The sequence below is a fragment of the Nothobranchius furzeri genome, chromosome 13 (assembly GCF_043380555.1).
Source record: "Nothobranchius furzeri strain GRZ-AD chromosome 13, NfurGRZ-RIMD1, whole genome shotgun sequence".
NCBI lineage: Eukaryota > Metazoa > Chordata > Actinopteri > Cyprinodontiformes > Nothobranchiidae > Nothobranchius > Nothobranchius furzeri.
In genome coordinates, this window is record NC_091753.1 from 30,212,526 (window position 1) to 30,239,035 (window position 26,510).

Here is a 26,510-nt window from a genome sequence, read left to right on the forward strand (position 1 = left end):
TGTGATTGAGAGGCCACAGCACATACGTTTTAGACTGGGTGGGATTCTTATACCCAACAGGAGTCTTCTGCCCGCCTTCTCATTAGAATATGCATAATTTGTGTTTCAGGCACTAGTTAACTAGTGAGCTGCTGCACTGCCACACATGTAAACTGGTGAAATTTCAATTGTTCCACTAGTTAACTAGTGGACAAAAATGGTCAGCTTGTATGTGTTTTTAGATGTAACTAGTTAACTAGTGAGCAAATCCGCACCTCACTAGTTAACTAGTGAGGTGCAGATATGCTCACTAGTTAACTAGTGAGGTACTAGTGAGGTGCAGATATGCTCACTAGTTAACTAGTGAGCATATCTGCACCTCACTAGTTAACTAGTGAGCAAATCCGCACCTCACTAGTTAACTAGTGAGCAAATCTGCACCTCACTAGTTAACTAGTGAGCAAATCCGCACCTCACTAGTTAACTAGTGAGCAAATCCGCACCTCACTAGTTAACTAGTGAGCAAATCCGCACCTCACTAGTTAACTAGTAAGCAAATCCGCACGTCACTAGTTAACTAGTGAGCATATCTGCGCCTCACTAGTTAACTAGTGAGCAAATCCGCACCCTACTAGTTAACTAGTTGGCGTTTTGGGGCCCACTAGTTAACTAGTGAGCATATCTGCACCTTACTAGTTAACTAGTGATGCTTTTTTGCACCTTACTAGTTAACTAGTGGGTGCTTAAGGGTGCACTAGTTAACTAGTGAGCAAATCTGCACCTCACTAGTTAACTAGTGAGCATATCCGCACCTTACTAGTTAACTAGTGGGCGTTTTGGGGCCCACTAGTGAACTAGTGACACTTATTTTGCACCTCACTAGTTAACTAGTGGACATTTGTACCCTCTCTAGTTAACTAGTGAGCAGTTCCGCCTTCACAAGTTTACATGTAAGTGTCACACTGAAGCCACTACTAGTTTACTAGCTGAGGTTCCTCTGGCCAGCATGTTAACTTGTGTGCCGCATGCAAATGTTTGGGGTGGTATTTTGCAAAATTCCACACTGTGATTGGTTGTCATATTTTATTTTAACATAGTGAGCCAATAGAAAGCCTCAATTTGAGAAATTCTCTGCCTCCTAATTAGAATTCTGTGCAACTAGCTAGCTAGTGTGAATGTAGGCTTGAACTAGTTTACTAGTATACATTTATGTCCTCACTAGTTAACTAGTTTGGACGATGGATGCATCAACTAGTTAACTAGTGAGCCTGCTACAATCAACTAGCTAGCTAGTGAGTCATTAATGGTTCACTAGTTAACTAGTGGCACTGCCCTACTCCAACTACTTAACTAGTTAGGAGTTTTGCCTTCACTAGTGAACATGTGGACACTTTGAACTGTCACTAGATAACTAGTGAGACACAAAAACCTTCAACTAGCTGACTGGTATGCATTTTAGCCCTTACTAGTTAACTAGTGAGCCATTTTTGTGTCACCTAGTTAACTAGGAAGCCAAAATGTGTTCACTTGTCAACTAGTGGGCATTTCTTCTGTCACTAGTTAACTGGTGTGCACATTTTGGCCATCACTAGTTAACTAGTGAGACACAAAAACCTTAAACTAGCTGACTGGTATGTATTTTGGCCTTTACTAGTTAACTAGTGAGCCATTTTGTGTCACCTAGTTAACTAGTGAAGCCAAAATGTGTTCACTAGTTAACTAGTGAACATTTCCGTCTCCCACTAGTTAACTGGTGGGCTCATTTTGACCCTGACTAGTTAACTAGTGAGACACAAATACCTTCAACTAGCTGACTGGTATGCATTTTGGCCTTTACTAGTTAACTAATGAGCCATTTTTGTGTCAACTAGTTAACTAGTGAAGGTCAAAATGTGTTCACTAGTTAACTAGCGTGTACAGTTTGACCCTCACTAGTTAACTAGTTGACCTGTTGACAAGATATCAGAATTAATGCACAAGCGGCTGGCCAAATTGGGCAAAGTTAACAAGTGGGATTTTTACATTCAGTAGTCAGCTAGTACGAGTTTTTGTACCTTACTAGTTGACTAGTAAAAACTAAATGTGTTTTAACTAGTTAACTAGTGGACATTGATCTGTCCACTAGTTAACTAGTGAACACACTGAGCAATACTAGTTAACTAGTAAGATATGAAACATTTTAACTAGTTAACTAGAGAGAATTTAGGCCTTACTAGTTAACTAGTTGACATTTAGGCTGTCACTATTTAACTAGTTGACACAAACATGTCTAACTAGTTAACTAGTGGACAGAAATGGCTTACATGTTCATGACAATTCTGGCTGATATCCTGATATCAGAATAAATGCTCATTTGGCTTGCCATAGGCTCTCGCTCTGGTGATGAACTGGCTGGGAGGAGGAGTGGCAGAACTGGGGCTGAATGGCAGGGAAACGGGAGATAACAGCAGCAGCATGACGCCCGGAGGGCTGGAGCAAACTTACAGAGACCGTAACAAGTTCTAAAAATACATTTGGAAATTTTACTTGACTCTGCAAATTATCCCCCACCCAAAAAACTTAGGTAAATACATTGAATTTAAAATCTGCCTGTTTTGAAAACCTTGACTTCCTGATGTACTGCCCAAAAGCCTTGTGCTTTTCTACTCTGTCACACAGAGCTGCCAGGGGTCCAGGATCTGCAGCCCTCATGGTAGTTAGTTACTGAGGAGCTCAGTAGCTGAGGGTTCTGGTTGTAGGTCTCCTGCACCCTGCTGAGTAGTGCTGTGGCATACTCTGTAATCAAAATAATTTAAGAATCAGTTATATTTAAACTGAATATTTACTAAACAAAAAATAAAACATTTACCAGAAGTCTGTTTATCTTTGACTGTCTGCACAGACCATCCACCTTTTTTAAAGTGTGGATAGCGCACTGCATATCTGTCTACATGAGCCTTGGTTCTGGCAATGTCTCTGTTGCCATTGCTGTTATAATGAAGAGCAGCCAGCAGCAATCTGAAATAGAGAAACAGGAGAAAAAAAACATGGTCACAAGTCCACACACACACACACACACACGCTCAATAACACTTGCTTAGTGTACATGCCCAGGTACGAGAACCCTGTATGCTTCGGAGCAAAATTCAGGATCAGGGAGTGGAAAGATTCGAGTGAATATGTCTGACGCTGTGGTGACAGCTGTCTGACATCTTTCACAAACAACAGCTGGCATGCTACTTGTTTCAATTTAACTGCTGCACTTGATTCTGCTGGTCACTGAAATAAGTCACACATAATTATATAACTTCTCCTAGGGTGTGTCCATCAGTTACCTGGAATTAGCCATTGTTTGTTCCGGTCCTGTCCTAACAGTGGAGGGTGGGTGGTTCAGATTCGTCAAATGGATCGTAGCTCTCATCCTGGTCATCTAGGGGCTCATGTGACAATACTGGTGTTGATAAAGGTGTTGAGTGCCACAACACATCACTCTCCTCATACTGGGTCCCCATGTCCCTGGTGGATGGATGTAGGTCAACCTGTGTTTCTGAGAATAGACATTTTTTAATGTAATGATTTTGTGTTAGCCATCACAACGTAGTTTGTGAATCGTCGTCGTCTTCCTCCGCTTATCCGGGTCCGGGTCGCGGGGGCAGCATTCCAACTAGGGAGCTCCAGACCGTCCTCTCCCCAGCCACCTCCACCAGCTCCTCCGGCAGGACCCAAAGGTGTTCCCGGACCAGATTGGAGATGTAACCTCTCCAACATGTCCTGGGTCGACCCGGGGGCCTCGTGCCAGCAGGGCACGCCCAAAACACCTCCCCAGGGAGGCGTCCAGGAGGCATCCTGACCAGATGCCCAAACCACCTCAACTGACTCTTTTCAATCCGGAGGAGCAGTGGTTCTACTCCAAGTCCCTCCCGAATGTCCGAGCTCCTCACCCTATCTCTAAGGCTGAGCCTGGCCACCCTACGGAGGAAACTCATTTTGGCCGCTTGTATCCGCGATCTTGTTCTTTCGGTCATTACCCAAAGCTCATGACCATAGGTGAGGATTGGGATGTAGATCGACCGGTAAATCGAGAGCCCGGCTTTCTGGCTCAGCTCCCTCTTCACCATGACAGATCGGCTCAGCGTCCTCATCACTGCAGACGCTGAACCAATCCGCCTGCCGATCTCCCAGTCCCTCCTACCCTCACTCGTGAACAAGACCCTGAGATACTTAAACTCCTCCACTTGAGGTAGGACCTCTCCCCCGACCCGGAGTTGGCAAGCCACCCTTTTCCGGTCGAGAACCATGGTCTCAGATTTGGAGGTGCTGATCCTCATCCCATCTGCTCCACACTTGGCCGCGAACCTACCCAGCAAGACCTGGATAAAGCTAGGAGGACCACATCATCCACAAAAAGCAGAGACGAGATTCTCCTGCCACCAAACTCGACACATTCCACACCACGGCTGCTCCTAGAAATTCTGTCCATAAAGGTAATGAACAGAACCGGTGACAAAGGGCAGCCCTGGCGGAGTCCAACCCTCACCAGAAACAGGTCCGACTTACTACCGGCTATGCGGACCAAACTCACGCTCCTCTGGTAAAGGGACTGAATGGCCCTTAACAGAAAGCCACCAACCCCATACTCCTGAAGCATCCCCCACAGGGTGCCCCTGAAGGCACGGTAATAAGCCTTCTCCAAATCCACAAAACACATGTGGATTGGTTGGGCAAACTCCCATGCCCCCTCCATCACCCTTGCAAGGGTATAGAGCTGGTCCACAGTTCCACTGTCATGACTCCCATCCTTCACCCTCCTCTGCCTCCTCATTTACTCTTCATTCAGCTCACCTGGTCCCCTCACTAAGCTCCAGCCAAGCCCTGTTTTCCCTAGCAACCTCAGTCAGCATCACAATCAACTTCATTCATCTCACCTGTTCCTGTAATCAGCCTTCATCCACTTCACCTGCTCCTGACTCCTCAGCTCATTACTCACACCTGTTTCCCCTGCTACAAAAGAACCAGCCATCCAGTCATTCACTGCCAGATTATTGAACGTTATTGCTAGTAAATCTTCCAGCCATTCTCCCTGCCTGTTTTCTGCCTCCTGACCCCTGTCTTGCACGCTGCCTGCCATTTCAACCTTCGCCTGTCCTCGACTGTCTCCTGCCTCGCCCTCCTGGTAACTCTGCTGCAAATAAAGACTTTTTTAAAATCTTTTTTTTACTGTGTTTGGCGTCATTACGGGTCTTCTGAGTTCTGTTTTTGACATCCATGGCCAGGACGAAAACCACATTGCTCCTCCTCAATCTGAGATTCAACTATCGATTGGACCCTCCTCTCCAGTACCTTGGAGTAGACCTTTCCAGGGAGGCTGAGGAGTGTAATCCCCCTATAGTTGGAACACACCCTCAGGTCACCCTTCTTAAAGATGGTGCCACTCCACAGGAACTGCCCCCGATGACCACGCAATGTTGCAGAGACGTGTCAACCATGACAGCCCTACAACATCAATAGCCTTGAGATACCCAGGACGAATCTCATCCGCCCCCGGGGCTCCGCCGCTGTGTAGTTGTTTGACTACATCAGCAACTTCTGCCCCTGAGATTGGACAGTCCATCCCCAGGCCTCCCAGCTCTGGTTCCTCCTCGGAATGCACGTAGGTGGGATTGAGGAGCTCCTCAAAGTATTCCTTCCACCGTCCGACTATAGCCTCAGTTGACATCAGCAGCTCCCCATCCCCACTGTAAACAGTGTGAGCGAGTCACTGCCTTCCTCTCCTGAGGCGCTGGACAGTTTGCCAGAACCTCTTTGGAGCAGATCAATAGTCTTTCTCCATGGCCTCACCAAACTCCTCCCACGCCCGAGATTTTGCCTCGGCAACTGCCACTGCTGCACCCCACTTGGCTATCCGGTACCTGTCTGCTGCCTCCGGAGACCCACAGACCAGCCACGCCCTGTAGGCCTCCTTCTTCAGCCTGACGGCTCCCCGAACCTCTGGTGTCCACCAGCGGGTACGGGGGTTGCCACCACGACTGGCACCAGCCATCTTGCGATTACAGCTAGCAACAGCCGCCTCAACAATCGCAGAGTAGAACAAGGCCCACTCTGAGTCAATGTCCCCCACTGCTCTCGGGATGCGGTCAAAGCTCTGCCGGAGGTGGGAGTTGAAGACCGTCTTGACAGGTTCTTCTGCCAGGCGTTCCCAGCAGACCCTCACTATACGTTTGGGTCTGCCAGGTCTACGCGGCATCATCCCCTGCCATCTGATCCAACTCACCACCAGGTGGTGATCAGTTGACAGCTCGGCTCCTCTCTTCACTCGGGTGTCCAAAACATACGGCCGCAGGTCAGATGATACGACTACAAAGTCTATCATCGACCTGCGACCTAGTTTGTGAATCAATAAACAGTTTTATGGAAATCTTGGAAATTTTACTTTAAATTGTGAAGACATTTTGTGCTCTGCATGTTATAGTTTACCTGTAGAACGATAAGGAATGAGCTGTCTGAATCCACACTGTGTTGCACGATTCACTGTGGTAGAGTGTTTCTGACCAGACATGCAGTCATCCATCATGTCACATTGTGTCACAGGAGATGCAGCTGCTTCAGGAGTTTGTTCTGTTGTTTCGACTTGTGACAGATCAGCTATCATCTGCAAAGCAAGCATACAAGTATGTACTTGAATTTAAAGATCAACATTTAGGGCAAAAAAAAAAACATTACAGAACTACTCATCATAAAAGATGAATGTAGAGACATAAAATGTTGTTTAATGCATACAAAATCACAAATGCTTGATTTGGGTCAGAACCTCTCATAATTTTAGGAGTCAGCAGATTGCCATGGGGATGTCAGCCCTGATAAATAGCCCGGCATGAATCTCAAAATAACACCTGGAAACTACACTAAAGTAGGAGAGATATTTGAGTGTTTTCTAAAAAACAAAAACGTACACAAACATTAGCCGAGCCCCTCAAGTGAGCTTAGCTGTACAAAATCACGTTATGAACTGGTGAAGCAGCTGGTTGAAACCAGAGGCAAGCAAGGGTTGTTCGTGGTGCTCAAATGATTATTTTAACCAGAATCACCATGCCAGTTATTTTTCTGCTCACCGTGATTATAGAGAAACTTTATTTGTTACGTAACGACGAGGTGTGGTCAGCTTATCTCTCACTTAACTGGGCAATTATAGCCTAACACGGCTAAATTTAGACATTATTTGTATTTGTACAGTGGTGTGAAAAACTCTTTGCCCCTTCCTGATTTTTTATTCTTTTGCATGTTTGTCACACAAAATGCTTCTGATCATCAAACACATTTAACCATTAGTCAAAGATAACACAAGTAAACACAAAATGCAGTTTTGAAATGATGGTTTTTATTATTTAGGGTCAGAACAAAATCCAAACCTACATTTTAACTAAACTAGTTTACTTGGTTTTACCTCAGCAACTAAAAATGACCGATTTGTTGTTGTCCTCTCGTTTGCCTCTGCATTTACCTCTGGGCACGTCACGTGTCACGTGACTCTAACACCGCACGTTTTTTGGGGGCACTTGCTCTCATCCCTTAATTTAGTATTTTAAACATCTGCTAGTTGTATGGAAACCTGGGAGTATAACCAAAGTGGCTTTTTACATTAGATTATGCTTTTTTTTTGCCATTTTAAAGAACATGAAAGATGGCCTTTTAAGGAGAAACAGGACAGGGAGGGGAAGAAGGAGATGAGGCAAACAAAGTGAGTGCGACGTAGAGAAACCAGACTGGTGTGGAGGTGAGCAAAATGGCTGGAAAAGTGTGGGTGTTGAACTATCTCAATAAGAAAAGTGTGGGTAGTGAACCCCCCCCCCACATCCCCCGCGGGTGCGACGCCCATGCCGCCAACTGAATACAGTAGTGGCACTGTGCCCACCAGTGATAAAAGTCAATTTAAAGTTTTGTTTTGACTCTTACACACTCAGGAGGACACACTCTCTCTCTCTGTCGTGTTGTGTGTGTGTGTGTGTGTTTGTTAGTATATATTTGTTTGTGTTTTCAGTTGCAGCTGGAACATTTGGTTTATTTGGGACTGAGCCTTCTCATTCATATTCAAAGTCTTTGGAAGGTTCTGCTTGACTTCTTTCTCTGTCTCTCTCTTTCTCTTTCTCTTTCTCTTTCTCTCTCTCTCTCTCTCTCTCTCTCTCTCTCTCACACACACACACACACACACACACACACACACACGCACACACACACACATGCGCGCGTGCAGCAGCGGGAGGATCTTGTACACAGGGGTACTGTGTACTTCCTGGAGTCACAACTCTACTTTTTCTCTCCTCTGACTTTCGTCAGATCCTTTAATCCTGCGTGGCTGAGTAACTTCCGAGCAGCCAAACACCAAACTCGTCTGAACTTTGATGACCAAAGTGTTTCAGGAATGGAATTGCTGGGGCAGAAATCAGAATACTTAGACAACAACGGTTTCTCTGTGTGAGCAGTGGATGCGTGGATGGAATGTTTTTAAACAGCATTTCCACATATATGAATGGAATGGTTGGGTTATTGTTTTAGCATCACTAGTTGGTGCTGCATTCAAATCTGAAAAAGAAAATCTGATTATTTTACTTGATATGATGTCAGTTCATATCTGTAGCCCCCTTGGCTATGGTAACCCCAACTGACTCAACAGATCTGGACTGTTGGTGTTTATTTTGGGAGCCCAGAGGAGCTCAGAACCCTTTAGGGGATCCATGCTCCCCTGGCTCCCCTCTAATCTGAACCCTGGTTCTTGTGAAATAGGGGCCAGGTGAAAAAAACAACACATTCAATTAAGTTCTGTGCATAAATCTTTTTTTGTTTTTGGGCAAACTGCTATTTTTGAAGGGGGATATTGAAGCAGCACACATTCTTTAGACTGCAAGCACTCTTTCTTTTTATGGAAATTTAAAAAGCAACAGAAATGAAAATGGAAATTAAACTATGATTTTAGTGTAGTATATATATAAGAAACATTTAAAGCCAAATTTTACATTTACTACATAAAACGTCTTGCAAGTATTGTTTTTATTTTAGAATCGAGTCTCTTGAAGTAAAAAACCAGCTCTGTCACAACCTGTCCTGTCTCCCCACCCTGTTCAGTCCTGTGTCTTTTAATTGCTCCTACCTGCCTCCCAATCACTTTAGATCCCAGCTCCTTGTGTATCTAAACCCTTCCAGAACTGTGTTCCTTGTCCGTTCATTGTTTCCATGTCCTGTGTGTTCCTTATTAAAAACAGCTTAAATGTCTGCCTGTCTGCCTGCCTGTGTTATGTAGCTACGCTTCTCTAAATCTGGTGTAGCGTTATTTAGTTTTATAGCAAAAATGTCTTTCTCTACAAAATAACATAATTCTAGCTCACCTCCTTTCTTGACTAATTGATTTTTGGGGCCAATGATTATTGTCTTTCAGCTCCAATCAACCATGTGCCAACAAAACCTCCCAAACATACGGAGTGTTTAATTTGCGATAAACTTTGCGTTTAGTGTCAGATGTGAAATTAGCCTGCAGCAGACCTCCTCTCGTCAGCTCATGGTAATATTCATTCATTATAAAGTCCCAGATTGGTTCAGTCACATCACATGAATGACATTTTTTTTTTAGATTTTACAGTGTATTCAATAGATCTGCAAATCTTTTTAGAACGAGGTCAGGAGGATTTGTAGCTCATATTCTACAAAAATAGAAAAAAAAAGCCAACTAGTGTTTTTAATGTGTTCCTGTTCTATCCACATTTACCTCTGCAGGGTTATTTTGCCAAACATCCATAGATCATTGCTTTAATCCTTTTCTACAGGAACATTTTTATTGTTTCTGATCCCAGAACCATTATCAGCCAATAAAAAGACACTCTTATTTCTTTTTCTTCTTAACTGCTGCACATTTTCAGCTTTACAATCTATAAAACTGCAGTTGTGTTCATTGTGTTGTTTTTATGAAGGCACCGCACAAGATGCAATTTCTGCAAAATAAGCACTGGAATTTGTGCATAATGCACATTTTTACATTTTCAGAATAACTGAGATGTTTAAAAGTGATGTAGCTCTTTGTTGATGCGCTCATGCTTTTGTGTACACTGAGGCAAAAAAAACTGCAGGTTTTAAAAAGAGTTCAAGAATCCAAAATAATTTTAACCCTCTCAGGCTCAAAATAAGTTTTGATAAAAGGATGAACAACTAAATCCTTCAGGACTACATCTGAGTTAAAAAATGCTCATGAAATACGTATGTGGAGTAACCAGGTAGTTAGGTTTTAACGTAGCAAATCCACCTTCAGAGGGTTAATGTGCCAAATTGCCCTTATGCCCTTTAATTTAATGCATTTGTGTTGTTTTTGTGGCAGTTCTGCATGTGTGTCATCAAATCTGCCGGGGCTGGGCACATCAAGATGCTTTTGCAAGTCAATGAGGGAAATTAAGCCAAATGTGTCTTAAAGCTTAACCTTCTGTGGAAGATGCAGAATCTCTCCATCCCTCTGTCCATCCTCACAGTCACAAACAACATGATAAAAGTCACCTGAAATACAGACGCTAGCCCTGGGCTGCATAAATAATGCAGGGCGACCCACACTCTGATAAACTTTACACACACACACACACACACACACACACACACACACACACACACACACACACACACACACACACACACACACACACACACACACACACACACCTGTCAGAGACATCTGATGAGCTGCCTCCTTCACAAACACACTCCTGTGTACAGATTCTTACAGATTACTTAAGGAGAGTAAATTTGGTGCTTTTCCGTGTTTTGTGGTCGCACCTTCATCCTGCTTGTCGTTTTTCATGTAGGAAGTTTCAATGGAGACATCGTTGTGTGGAACAGCAGCACAGAAAAAGCTTTGCGGAAACTACAGCAACAAGGTGAAAATCATAACTATAAAGTGTCACTCATGCATGCAAAAATATTCAGTCCTCTGCAGTCACTTGGGTTAAATTCACTCTCCTCCATCTTGACAGAAAGATGGAGTCTGCCTCATTCTGCAGCATTTAATCAGTCTCCTGTCATTTTTTCTTTGACTTTATCTCCCAAACTTTTACTCAACTCACACATGGGGAACCACTGCTGGACTTTTTACCGGATCAGAGAACTCCACTTCCATCACCAGATTGGCTTTCCTACCACGACGAACTTTGGATAAAGGTAAATTAATAAAATCTGGAGACATTATAAATTCAATCTCTTGGACACTTGAAATGAAAAACACATTCGAGCCATCTACTATTATCATGTTGGATGGCAATTTCTTGACCCATGACATGCAGAATCAATTGCAGAAACAGGCAAGTGTAAAAAAAAGGTCTTTATTTTAAATGAGGAACTAAAGGAGTAATGGGAACAGAAGACGCTTGCACAGGTAGCAGGATTCCAGAGCGAGTTTCTAAGGAGGGAGACAGAGTGAGTATCAGGTGGAATAATTTGGAGATTTTGTAACAGGGGGGAGCTGTATTTTTGAATTGAATTGAATTACCATTTTCTGGTAGTGGTAATGGACACGGGGAGGGCTTTGGTCAGCTCCGGGTGAGCTGAGGAGATCCAGAAGGCGCAGAAACTGTTTAATCCAGAGATTATGTAGGAGCGGAGGCTGAAGAGGGCAGGTGAGTGGCTGAGGGCGAGCGGCCAGGAGAGGAGGCAGTGTGATCAGGAGTGCAGGAGTCCGAGCTGGTATGGAGATGATGGAGTGTGGAGCATAACCTGGAGGAGAGCAGGAAAGAGTTGTCGGGACTTGCCAGGAGGCAAGTTATCTGGCAAACTACACGAGATCTAGCAAAGAACACAGGATTGAGACAGGTTAGAGGCTAGACCTACCCAAACGGAGTAATCAACCAGCATGGTGTCTTATTCTTCTTCTGTTGTTTAATTGGCGGGTGGCAACCAACTTTCAGGTGCATTTCCGCCACCTACTGAATGGGAGTGTGAGTCGAAGAGGGGAGTATCCTACTTAAAAAAAAAACAACTAAATTCTATCAAGTAATCCACTGTCCCTTAAAAAGTCTATGATTAACTTATACACCACTAGTCCCCCATTTAACAGAATACTCAGCTCAAATTCCTTATATCCTTTAACTTTTAATTTTTCAACCAACAATTTCCTATTACCCACATATTTCCTACAAGTACATAATACATGTTCTACTGTTTCCCTATCAAGTCCACAGTCACACATACCGGTATTATGCCGTCCAAGAATAAAAAGTGTACTGTTCAAAGCTGTATGTCCCAGTCTCATCCTTGTTATCACTGCCTGATTTCTGTTACTCATTTGAATGATTTCCATTCTTCCAACCTTTCCCTTTAATTTGTATAAATGTCTTCCTTTCACGTCCCTTATCCATTGTTCTTGCCATCCATCCAGAATCTGCTGTCTAATAACTGATTTCACCTCTGCAACACTGAATGGAACCTCCATCACAGTATCCAGTTTTGTTGCCTGCTTTGCATAATAATTAGCTATTTCATTACCCTCTACTCCACTGTGAGCTGGAACCCACATAAATCTAACCCAGGGGTCGGCAACCCAAAATGTTGAAAGAGCCATATTGGACCAAAAAAAAAAAAAAAAAAAACAACAAAGAAAAAACAACCAAATATGTCTGGAGCCGCAAAAAATTAAAAGCCTTATATAAGCCTTATAATGAAGGTAACACATGCTGTATGTATCTATATTAGCCTACTATCAAAATGACTAAGTTGGCTACAAATACATAATGAGCCTTCATGATTAAATGTTTATTTTTCCTGTAGCGCATCCTGTAGCGAATGACGCACCACGTGACTACTCTGTTGTACGATGCCGCCTCAAGTTTAACTTCATTACAATATTAATGAATCATGTTTCATTGCTTTGATGAAATGAAAGAAATGCAATAAAGAAATCCGATTTTTGATGTCATTTTTATTTTTGGATTCGAAAAAACAACAAAATGGAACGTGCATAACGTGCCCCTCATCGGGGCAACAAACATTGCAATAAAACGCAGCCTGCATTTATAAAAATGACTCCTTCATGTAGTCACCATCTGTGAATGGTTTTCCATGCTTTATTATCTCCCGGGTTGCAACAAAACTTGCAGCAGTAGTGGAGTTTGGAGATGCAATCCACTTCTTAAATCTATTTTTGCGCTCCTGTAATTTCTCCAGAAGTAATGCAATCACACTTTTTCTCTCACTCCCAACTGGATACTCGGCTGCAAATGTACAGTGGGGCAAGAAAGTATTTAGTCAGCCACCGATTGTGCAAGTTCTCCCACTTAAAATGATGAAAGAGGTCAGTAATTTACATCATAGGTACACTTCAACTGTGAGAGACAGAATGTGAAAAAAAATCCATGAATTCACATGGCAGGATTTTTAAAGAATTTATTTGTAAATCAGGGTGGAAAATAAGTATTTGGTCAATAACAAAAATTCAACTCAATACTTTGTAACATAACCTTTGTTGGCATTAACAGAGGTCAAACGATTACTATAGGTCTTTACCAGGTTTGCACACACAGTAGCTGGTATTTTGGCCCATTCCTCCATGCAGATCTTCTCGAGAGCAGTGATGTTTTGGGGCTGTCACCGAGCAACACGGACTTTCAACTCCCTCCACAGATTTTCTATGGGGTTGAGGTCTGGAGACTGGCTAGGCCACTCCAGGACTTTCAAATGCTTCTGTAGCGTTGTGGTTTTATGCTCTTTTATGAAAGAGGAACCATGCTACGTATTAATTCGGAATATTAATTTTTAATAAATCAATAACCAAATTTTATATTGTTAAGAAGACTCAAAGGTTGTTTTCATCGATAAACTGCCGATAATATCTGAGTGTCTGTGTTTCAGTTCAATGAGGAAACCAGTTTGACGATTAAAAGTTTTAATTCTTCAAATTAAACTAATGATTTTGAAAATTGACACACAGGAAATAACAATCACATTGGCAACTTCGTGGGATAATCTTTAACAGTTGATATGCTGTTCTTGCTCAAATAGACCTTCTGGTGAATTTATGAAGATTGAGAAGGTTGTGAGTTGTGAGAGTGATATGATGTGAGATGGATGCGTGTGTGCATCTGATTTTGCTTCAGGAAGAAACAGGTCTGAGTGAAAAGTGATGGTTTGAATAAACGTAGGTTTAGTTGGAAAAAATGCATCCAAACGCTAAACACCGTGTGCTGTCTCACCGAACTCTTGTGGACCCTCTTTCGGATCCGGGCCGTGGAGGATGTTGTGGTTCATCCAGATGACACTCAACGGCTGACAGGGAAGACGTAGGTGTCGAACGGAACCGGTCCAGAGTTGCCCTCGGTACACGTTGATGGTAAAGCGTTTTGTCGACGCGCTTTCTTAAGTTAATTCACTCAGAAATCAAAAGACTCAGTAATGAGTCTGCGTTAGAAGTCGCGATTCAGCTATTCTACCTGGCGTGGCAGAAACAGCGGGGGGGGGGGGGGGGGGGGATTGAGCCCATGGGCTCCGTTCCCCGTTAGCGGTTGTTCACACGTCCTCTCTCTTTCGTTGTCAAGCACGAACTGCTATCATAAAAACTGAAACTTACCAAAAGCCTTTCTCTTCTCAAAGCAAACATGTGCGTCATCAAATGTGTCTGGAGTTTACTGTGGGAAGATGTGTGTGGGTGTGTGTGAAGGTCAGTACCAAACATTCTCAACATTATCTACTTAAGTGTGGATTCATTAATCCATTATAATTACCCCAAAGCATAAGAACCATTCATTTGATTAAACACATTTATAATGAGCAAATTGATAATGGTTACTTTAACATTAAAATCAAGAAAAAGAAGTTTAAACTTCATGTTTTGATTTGTTATGACTACTTGTCCATGAGAACTCCTTCTTCTGGTACCGCAGGTGGCAGATGTTATGGTTTCCTCCCAGACTCGCTGGCGTTCAGGTCTTAATCTGTGGGTGAAGGTTCTCAATGACCCAGCTTTGACCTCGCTGCGTCCAGCACCACCATTGTGACAGAAAACCCATATTTCCTCACGTTACACTTCTTACGGAGCCACTCCTTTGTTGCCCGGGTGGTGTGTTTGGGATCATTGTTGTGTTGGAAGACCCAGCCACGTTTCATCTTCAAAACTCTCACTGATGGAAGGAGGTTTTGGCTCAAAATCTCACGATACATGGCCCCATTCATTCTGTCCTTAACACGGATCAGTCGTCCTGTCCCCTTAGCAGAAAAACAGCCCCAAAGCATGATGTTCCCACCACCATGCTTCACAGTAGGTATGGTGTTCTTGGGATGCAACTCGGTATTCTTCTTCCTCCAAACACGACAAGTTGAGTTTATACCAAAAAGTTCTACTTTGGTTTCATTTGACCACATGACATTCTCCCAATCCTCTGCTGTATCATCCATGTGCTCTCTGGCAAACTTCAGACGGGCCTGGACATGCACTGGCTTCAGCAGCGGAACACGTCTGGCACTGCAGGATTTGATTCCCTGCCCTCGTAGTGTGTTACTGATGGTGACCTTTGTTACTGTGGTCCCAACTCTCTGCAGGTCATTCACCAGGTCCCCCCGTGTGGTTCTGGGATTCTTGCTCACCGTTCTCATGATCATTTTGACCCCACGGGATGAGATCTTGCGTGGAGCCCCAGATCGAGGGAGATTATCAGTGGTCTTGTATGTCTTCCATTATCTGATAATTGCTCCCACAGTAGATTTTTTCACACCAAGCTGCTTGCCTATTGTAGATTCACTCTTCCCAATCTGGTGCAGGTCTACAATTCTTTTCCTGGTGTCCTTCGAAAGCTCTTTGGTCTTGGCCATAGTGGAGTTTAAAGTCTGACTGTTTCAGGCTGTGGACAGGTGTCTTTTATACAGATAATGAGTTCAAACAGGTGCCATTAATACAGGTAATGAGTGGAGGACAGAAAAGCTTCTTAAAGAAGACGTTACAGGTCTGTGAGAGCCAGAGATTTTTCTTGTTTGAAGTGACCAAATACTTATTTTCCACCCTGATTTACAAATAAATTCTTTAAAAATCCTGCCATGTAAATTCATGGATTTTTTTTCACATTCTGTCTCTCACAGTTGAAGTGTACCTATGATGTAAATTACTGACCTCTGTCATCATTTTAAGTGGGAGAACTTGCACAATCGGTGGCTGACTAAATACTTTTTTGCCCCACTGTAGCATGCCTTCCCTGGAAATGTCTTTCCACATTACTCTTTTTGTTATTTGACAACTTCTCGTTACAGAGCAAACATTCAGGCAATCCTTCCGCATTGGCAATGAATGCAAATGATTCGGTCCAAGAAATGTTGAATCCTCTGTTCTCCTCAGTTATTTTTCTCTTTTTCCCTTTGGGATCCATGGCCCATCACACAGCCGCCGATTTGTTTACAACAGCCACCTGCCTGGCACCCCGCCCGGCTGATAGAAACGTGTGTCGCAGGCTATGACGCAAATCTTCGTTGACAGAAATGTTGAAATTTAATATTTTTTTACACATTTTTACAGCACTGAAAAACATTAAGAATGTTTGTGTCATGTTTGTCCTCCTACAGAAACTATATTAAAACAAAAAATGTATTTCCTTCCGCCATCTTTTTCCATTTTCAAACATTTTTGAAAAAGCTCCAGGGAGCCACTAGAGAGCGCTAAAGAGCCGCATGTGGCTCTAGAGCCACGGATTGCCGACCCCCAATCTAACCTCTGAATTAGTCTTCATCAACCTAAACAAGCACTCAAATATCTCATACAAAATATCTGACCTCTTATCAGCTGACATTTCTTTACTTGACAGCAATACAGACATGGAGTCCGAGCAAATAATACTTTTCCTAACACCATTTTGTTCTATCCTTTGTAAACTAAATGAAATGGCTAACATTTCGACTGTATATACTGACAGATCATTAGATGTTCGACTTTTATGATATTTACTAAATTTCGGAATCCAGAAAGAAAATCCTGTTAAATTTCCTAACTCTCTCGACCCGTCAGTATATATAGGGACGAATGATTGATGAGTGTCATTTAGTCTTTCTTCCACAACATTATCCCAGTTTCCCACACCTTTCCGTATTTTAATTACATTGTGAATATGAAAATCTATCATCACTTTTGGAAATAACCAAAATGGAGTAGGCGAATATAAAAATTTCTTAAGAGCAACCATATGATTTAATTTAAAGGCTTCTGCCAATCTATATGACTTCCAAACCAAACTCTCATACTGTCCATTGAAACATTTCCCTCCTACTGTCATCTCTCCCTTAACCATAGGCACATCCTCTGTACTACCTTGTACACTAGCCCAATAATTTAATTTCAGTAACTTGAATCTAAGAGTCAATGGCATCTCTCCCATTTCCACTTGAAAGGACACTATCGGTGTTGTTTTCATTGCTCCACAACAAATTCTCAAAGCCTGACTTTGAATCACTTCAATCTTCTTCAGTAATGTTTTACTTGCGGAACTATATACAATGCTACCATAATCAATAACCGATCTGATCATTGCTATATATACCCGTTTTAAAGCCTTGGTACTAGCCCCTCAATCATTACCCCTTAAACACCTCATAATATTTATTACCTTTTTACATCTTTCAACTATGTTATTAATATTCTCCTTTCAAATCTACCTTTCATCAAATATTACACCCAAATATCTAAAACAATGAACTTGCTCCAAAGGTTCCCTATATAGTTTAAGCTCAATCTTAACATTTCTTTTCTTTGTAAAGACCATACTTTTTGTTTTGTCCACCAAAAACTTAAATCCCCATTCAAAAAAGCAATCCTCCACTTTAGTTATTGCTTCCTGAATTTTCTTCTGCAAGTATTGAATGTTCCTTCCCCTTTTCCATAATATTCCATCATCTGCAAACAATGCTTTCCCAGCATCATATCCTATCTCTTGAAACGCATCATTGATCATAATAGAAAATAGAACATGACTGATCACACTTCCCTGTGGCGTCCCATTGTCAGCTCTATAACCCTCTGACAATCTATCACCTATTTTTATCTGAATGCATCTATTAAACAAAAAGTCCTTAATCCAATCATATGTTCTTCCCTCGATCCCCAACCAACTTAATCAGCAAGCCGTCCTTCCACACCATGTCATACGCTTTCTCAATATCAAAATAAACTAGAACTAAACTCTCTTTATTGTTTTGTGCTTTCCTAATGTCATTTTCCAAACTCACATGGCGTCCATCGTTCTTCTACCGGTCCTAAACCCATTTTGATATTTCATTAACAAATTCCTACTTTCTAAATAATAATTTAACCTATCCGTAATCATTCTTTCCAGTACTTTACCTATATGAGACGTTAAAGCTATCGGCCTAGAGTTCTCCAGAATACTCGGATCTTTCCCAGGTTTAATTATCGGAATTATCACTGCCTCTTTGCAATTTTTTGGTAATGTTCCTTTTCCCCAGACTTTATTATATAACTCCAACAGTCTTCCCATCATCTTATCCCCTAAATGTTTAAGCATCTCATAATTAATATCATCCTTACCAAATGACGTCACTTTAGTTCTCCCCATCGCTCGCTCTAGTTCAGAAACTGTAAATGGAGCGTCAATTGCCGTCAGTCTCCTCCCACCATCATCCTCAACAATATTGGTCCTTCTGGTTTCTCCTCTTCTCCATCTATCTTCCGACAAATTATCATCACTATTAATTTTTAGAAAAGTTTTTGCCAACATTTCAGCTTTTTCTTTATTGCTAATAGCAACCTCTTCACCTACCTTGAGAACTGGGTATCTAAACTCTCTATAAACCCCCTTCATTTTCCTTATCATACCCCAAACGTCACTTACAGACTTAGTTCTTCCTATTTTATCACAAAACCCTCTCCAGTTTTCCCTCTTAGCTCTCTTAACCACTCTTCTTGCTTCAGCCTGTAATCTTTTATATTTCAACAAACTGTCAAAATTATGAGACTTTCTCAAAACTTTCATACTTTTATTCCTCTCCTTAATTGCCTTTTCACATTGTTCATTCCACCATGGAACATTCTTCTTCTTCATGGTCCCTTTACTTTTAGGAATAGTAACGTCCGCCGCTTCAGTTATCACTCTCCTAAAAATCTGTTCCACCATGTCTATATCCTCTTCCATATCAATCCTTCCATTCTCTTCTTCACACATAAGTCTAAATGTATCCCAATCAGCTATTTTAAATACCCAACAGCCAACACTTTTGTCCAGATAAACTGCCTTACTCCTATAGTTTTGTAAAATTATATAATGATTACTCCCCAGAATACGTTCCCGAACTTCCCAATTAGAGTTTCCCGCTAATGCATTCAACACTATTGTTAGATCTATAGCCGAGGTTTTATCCGTAGTCACGTTCATCCTTGTCCCACTACCATCATTTATACAGACTAAATTCATATCATCCATGAACTCTTCAATGACTTCCCTATTCTGATCCTCCTTAATTCGTCCCCACAAAGAACTATGAGAATTAAAATTCCCACACATTACCACCTGATCATAATTCCCTTCCAGAATTAATTTAAGCTTATTAATATCCAATTTTTTGCATGGATTATAATAATTGACTATAAACAAATTCTTATCATTGACATGCAATTCTATCCCTATATATTCTTCATCAGTTCCTATTTTAATTAGTCTATAATTCAGATTAACATGAATAAAAGTAGCACAACCTCCTCCAATTCCATCTTCCCTATCTCATCTAATGATTGTGTATGGATATAATTTAAATTCTAAGTTTTTATTCAACCAAGTTTCTTGAACACAAATAATATCCGGTTTCTCCAACAATTCATCAATATATCTTTAAATTCTTGTCCATTAGCAATCAAACTCCTAGCATTCCATTGTAAAATCCCAACCATTCACAACCCCAATCCCTCTTGACTGGAACTCGCACTAAGGTTGTTCCTGACCTCCTCCCAAGACAACTCAGTAACGTCCAGATGATGAACAGCTGCTTTCACAATGATTTGTATCCTTTCCGTTTTTGATTTTGTTTCCATTGTTGCATTGAATACTCCTGCAATGAGAGTCATTAATTTCTTAACATCTATCCACACTTTCCCCACCTGTCCAGACCCGTGAGCTGAATCTTGTGGCATCGTGTCATTTATTCTCACTGGAGCCTCTCCCACCAGTTTAATTGCTTCTGCATAAGAAACTTTACTTTGAACTCTTGTACGTTGTACCCGAGTTTCCCTCCTCATCACCAGGCAACCCGCATAAGCCGCACAATGTTCCCCCCTGCAGTTACAACACTTTGGTTTTGTTCTATTTCTGCATTCCTCAAAGTCATGTTCATCTCCACATCTTGGGCATCCCTTTACACACATTTGCCGTATTTCCAAATCTTTGACAGTTGAAGCATCTAATCGGTTTCGGAATGTACTCCCTCACTGTGTATGACATGCAGCCTAAAAACACTCTATGTGGTAGAATGTCACCCTGAAATTCAATCAGCACAGAATCCTTTTCTTTCTTTGATCCATCTCGAAATTCTGTAAATCTCTTAGCAGCTTTCACTTTTGCTCCTTTTAAATTGGCTTTTATTTCCCCAACTGAAACATCCACCAGTATTCCCCAAATCACCCCTCTAGGCCCCATTCCACTCATCCCCACCTTACTCACACTGATTACTTTGTTTTCCCACCTCTCTTATTTTACAGGCCTTCTCTCTCTGATCTTCAGTTTTACAAGCAATCAGCAAATTTCCATCTCTCAAAACTTTAGCCAGTTTTATGTCTCCAACTTGATTTTTTAAGATAGACGTTAGCTTAGCTGGGTTCACCATGTTCACTCCATTTCCCTCACCGAACCTCAATATGATTTTGAACCCTCCTCCTTCTTCATCAGCACTTTCACTCGACACAACCCTTCTTTAATTCCTAGTACTATCATCAGCAGAGTTGTAACTCCTCTTTCCCTTCATCGACTCCCGCCTAAAACTCAACTCTAAATTGCTGTCTTCACTCTCACAGTCCCCCATGTCTCCCCACTCCTTCTCATTCACCAAACAGCCGCGCCTACCCGCCATTGATTTCCGTTCGACCAAGTTCCACCCGGCCGGCGGGAACGTTTCACTGCCACCTCCCGGCACCAACCAGCATGGTGTAGTGTCACACTGCTCCTTAATCCCCTGGGCCTTGATGACAGGATCAGCTGCAGCTGGTAGCTCTCAGACACACCCACCAGCAGACAAGGCTCAGAGAAAACAGGATTACAGGCAGGCAGCTCACCACGGACCATGACAACTATGGACTTTGTAAGTAGCAAGTGAAGTGTATCAGTATTTTATATCTACTAACAACTACAAATACACAATTTGCTCCAAACCAAGAGGGTCATGATCTAAAGGGTTTACTTTTCATGTGCAGTGGGAAACCAAGAAAAAAAACAATCAAAAAATTTAACTAATACAATTAATTTATTAAGCTTGAAAGAATATGAACCATTACTTAATGATGCTTTATCCCAAAAATACTAAAATATACTAAATCTTCTTCCATAGTGTTGATATTTTATGCTCTATTATACAAATAATAAGCATTAATAGCATGTTCTGTGATTTACTAAAATTAAATGCCATCAGTGCATTTCTCTGTTATATTTGTAGGCAAATTAGGCTTGCTTTTAGCACCCCCTAGTGTCCATTTGTAGAACTAAAAGCAAAACCTATCTTCTGACTGTGCATTTGTCTTTTAAACGCCTTAATCTAACAGCTGAAACATCTCCCCAGCCGTCCTTAGCGTCTATAGGAGTGATTGATCACGAAAGTAAACATATCGGCTGTTTTCATGATCTAACAAATGAAGGAAATATGCTGGAAGCAGACTGCAGCACCATGTATCAGCTAATTTATTTCTAAGTCCAGTAGATCTGACCGGTACTCTGAAGTTGCAAGTGGAATATTCTAGCCACTGATTCCCGTGTCGCTGGGTTCCGGGCTCGGCTGGTTTGGGGGTGGGAGGCTGCGGGCGGGCCTGTGGGCTTGCCGTTGATATCTCCCGGGACCCTGCCGGCTGCTGGTTGTGACCCCCCGGGGCGATCCTCTGCGCCTCTTGAGAGGGGGCAGGGGCTTTTTTGGTTACAGTCTCCCTGGGGTCCCTGCACTCTGGGACAGCTCCTGGATCTCTGGGTCTTGGAGGTCCCTCCATCTCCTACACACATTTGAGGGGCCGATCTGTGGCCCTTCACACTCTTTATTGGACGCTCCTATAGAGAAACCTTACATGTACAAGTGCAGGTACGCACACAGGTCCTCTCATACGTATGGAATTGGGCATTTTCAACATGTCTTAAGGCTGTGGTTGGCACTTGATGCACTGTGATTTATTATCGTGTGATTGTTCACCAAAACAATGTTGATTTTATATTTCCTCATCAGGTTGACGCAGTGATAGCTTGCTCTTGTTGTATTGTTGTGTGTCCCCTGCTTTTGGTTTGTTTTTCTCTTTCTGCAGGTCCAGAAGCAGGCTCTTGTTCATCAATGATTGTTTATTTTTGTGGATCCCCCCTTCCTTTTGTCTCTTCCTTTCTCTTTCACCTCTGTCTCCATGTCTGGTCAAAATTATAAAGCATTCAAAAAACAATAACAATAAAGTTTTAAGTGTCAGACAGTGACATTAAAGCAGAAGCTTTGATGCTCCTCCTGAGAGTAAATCTGTAAGGCTTGTCACCAGCATTCAGACATCAATTCTGTTTGCTTTACAGCCAGACAGAACACGAAAAAAAACAACAAAAAAAACAAAGAATATTCTGGCCACGGGGCAATAGGGGCTGGGTTGCCTTTCATTAACCATATAAAGGGTCATTTTAGCACATACTGGCTCTTGAAAATAATTTAAAAATATGGCAAAGTTGCAAAATATCCCTTTAACTCACACTGACTGGTTGTAACTCAGTAGGAAACAATAAGTGATTGGAATTATAACTCTTTGAAGGGAGCTGTTCATCTGAGAGCCGTTTACCTCAAAGACTGTCTATTTTGAATGAAGTATAGTGATCTCCTTGCATTGCAGGAGGAGAGTGACCTGTCCCGCCAATGTCCGTTGGGGGTGGGGGTAGAGGACAGACAGACAAGATGAACAGTTCTCCACAAGGACTCGGCACTCATAGTTTTTGTAAGAGTTGCTGATGCAGAACGAAAGGAAAAGAAAATAGGTGGTGTCAATTCTGCTTTAAAATACTAAATACTAAGTTACTAAACTACCGGCACAGAAAAATGACACAAAAATACCCCCATGCTGTAATTCATGGGGCATCATTAAAAAAATGACATTTTACATCACACAGCTGCTCTCCCTGTCAACATATATTTTAAATTACAACGTACTGCAAAAGAACTAAACGTTAAATGTCCGTGGATGCTTTTGGTGCTGATCAGTGACATCATTAACAAAGGAGTCGCGACATGCTGACATCCTGAAAGGGCTGAATTTGTATGGAGACAGAACAGCTGAGAGTGCCAAGCCATCTTTTCTCCCGGTCAATTTTCCTCTCCCAGAAATGACCCAGAACTACTCTAGTTGAAATAAACAAACAAACAAACAAACAAACAAACAAACAAACAAACAAAATCAATGCAAACATAAATGCAGCTTCACACAAGTTAAAAGGCTAAACACAAATGAGGTTTTAAAAATGTTTCTTTTAAAATCGGAATTTGTTGATAATACAAATGCATTGTGACATTCATTCCAGCAGCACCTGCTTTAAGTCACCATAACCACCCGTCTTGAATTTAAAGTAGAGATCACTTTTGAACTGAGTTCCAAGAATGCCTCTAACTCCATCAGCGCCCTTTTGAACCCCCAAAAATTGATTATTCAGGGTTGCGAATGACCACAGTCACCAATTCTTGTCATGTGTCTTTGCCCATGTATGTCTGATCTCTGAATTGTGTGTACTGAAACTCTAATTTCCCTCTGGGATTAATAAAGTATCTTTGAATTGAATTGAATTGAAAATCCTGTTCATTTTCTGCACAAGTGCTAAATATTTCTGGATTTTCTCTAGTTGGTGCAGATTTGGTGTCCTGTGGTGGTTTGGGTTTGGTCCATTTCTGGAACATCCATCATGGTCAACTGGTGGGACAGTTCTCAGCTCACAACAAGGATTTGGGATCTATTGTCATGGCCGTCAGCCCCTGTGGGAAATATTTAGTCACAGCTGATAATGAAGGAACAATCAAGACTTGGGACATTGAGGTAAGTTGTTTTCTTTTTTTCACCACCCCCTCCAAAGAAAAGGCATCTCTCTTTCTGCCACAGAATTGGTGTGAGAGAAGCAACAGAGATAGTGTTGGGATGAGTTCGGTGAGCCAGAGGGGATGACAGATCAAGATGAGTACTGTAAGAAACAGCGAGGGAAACAAGGGAATCGGATCGGGTGTGTTGTTCAAACTATCAGTCACTCCCAAGACTCGGCAGCCTGCTAAAGCACACTTAAGACAGATAATTATTTAGAAAATGTCTGATTTATTCAGAAACAAGCAATCCCCTCATCCTGTTTTTCACCTCCAAATGTTAGACCTTTGGAAATTAAAGACATTCATTTCATTACATTAGCAGACACTTGTTTGGAAAATGAAAATCTCTTGAAAGTTTCTGATTTTCCAGCTTGGATTCCAAAGACTGTGGTTGTGTCATTGGTGTGAACCAGAGCTGCATCACTGTCATGCTCCTAATCGCTGAAAAAGAACATCCTCTCAGGCATTATTGCCACAATATTCATAATTCAGCCCTGTGTCACTCTTTGTAAGTGGGGATGAATTCAGATGGTTATGTTTCATTTGGCTTCCAGTTTAATTTATGGAGATTTATATATGTATGTGATGGAGTTGAAGAAGTTGGAAAAAGTCAGTAGTCTGGGAGAAATCCTGTCCTGTGGCTGTCTGGAGCCTGCTTTTGAATTAGGTGGATGACTGGATGGGTTTCGATGGGCTTCACAATTTAGGGCAAAGGTTTCCCCTAAAACAATATTTTCCTCTTAGATTCAAACAGGTGGGAGTGAGTGCATCAGTGGGACTAGACATATCTATAATTTCTGTAGTATCTCGGGTGCTTTTCAAGATCATAAAAGCTTCAAAAGTAGATATGGAAGGAAAAAAAGTCTAACAATGCTGCTCAAATAATGTGCATAATTTGTCAACAGGAGATAAATACTGCTAAATCAAAGCTCCATAAGGGAAATCGGACAACAGAATTATCTAAGGAAAATAAAACTGAGTACGTTAAATTGAACAACAGATTCTTCTAAGGAAAATAAAACTCATCAGTCACACAGAGACAGTGAATGATCAAAAATAAAACAACTGATGGTGTTCTTAGATAGACACAACCCTAAAGGTGTTTGAAAAGATGATAATCGCTTCAGGAAGGGGAAAGACGTTCTAAACAAAAGAAGTAATTCATAATTTACAAAGGTGTACTTTGTATAAAATGGAAACAAAGAAATGAACGAGAAAGAACCCTAATTAGTTTAAAGGTCAGTCAGAGGAGTATAACTAAGTGTGATTATGCACGACTAAAGCATTTATGTTCACAAAACAACAAGAAATAAACAAAAATAAAAGACTGACAAACGTAAAAACTACTAGATGCATATGTAATCAGGTGATTCTCAAAACAATGTGACCATCAAGGAACATCTGTCAGGTCATCATACTACTGATCAAATCTAAGGGTCATTTAGGGCAAGGGCCATCTTATAATACTTGTCTAGCAATAACAAAACAATGATGAAGTCAAGGGCGACAGCTGCTTTCTCTATGTTGAATTAAGAATGTAATATAAAGGTAGGAGCTGATCTGCTCAAAAGTAGAGGCAAAATAAAGATTTACCAAAAATAACAGAAAATATTCACTAACCTACACAGAATGAGTTCAATAATTAATTACATAAGCAGTTAATTTAGAAACGACATAGATTGGCTAACACAAGGTAGAGGTATGTACATAATTTGTCCTCTAATTTCCCTCTGGGATTAATAAAGTTTGATTGATTGATTGATAACTTCTATACTCTTCATATTTAGTACAGAACTAGATTCTGATCATAAATCAATGCTACTGAAGTCATGGACATTAAATCAAGGTTTAGGTAACTTCAGTCATAAACAGGGAAATTTCTTTAGGAGATTATTTGTCAGGAAGGTCTCAAGGTTATAAATGGGCTTGACTCATGGTTCGAGTGTTCGTCTTGGCCCTCAAGATGTCTAATGTCATAAAATAATGTAAAAAAAGGAAAACCCTATGGTAACTCAAAAATCCGTCCATCTACAATAGATTGTGAAGATATTGGGTAATCTCTAATGGTAGTGATATAGTGACTGTACTTAAGAATCTGCTCGAGGGAGCGAACCAAGTCATTCATAGATGATAATTTAAGAGGGCACAATCAGTACTCATGAAAGCCTAGGACATCACACATTATCCCTTATGTCCTAATGATAAGGTAAGTCAGAATAAAAAAATAAAAAACATTTATCACCACTCCTAAATTTGACATTTCAATACTGGTCACTTAA

At 41.5% G+C, this 26,510-nt stretch overlaps 1 protein-coding gene across 1 annotated transcript in view; it reads left to right on the forward strand.

Moving 5' to 3' along the window:
- The window catches only part of LOC107380634 (cilia- and flagella-associated protein 337), a 97,864-nt gene that overhangs the window by 52,690 nt on the left and 18,664 nt on the right, over nt 1–26,510 (forward strand). Inside the window, exons 15-17 of the mRNA XM_054743309.2 lie at nt 10,791–10,862; nt 11,086–11,142; nt 24,000–24,190. Coding sequence (XP_054599284.1) covers nt 10,791–10,862; nt 11,086–11,142; nt 24,000–24,190 — 320 coding nt within the window. The remainder of the gene's footprint in view (nt 1–10,790; nt 10,863–11,085; nt 11,143–23,999; nt 24,191–26,510) is intronic.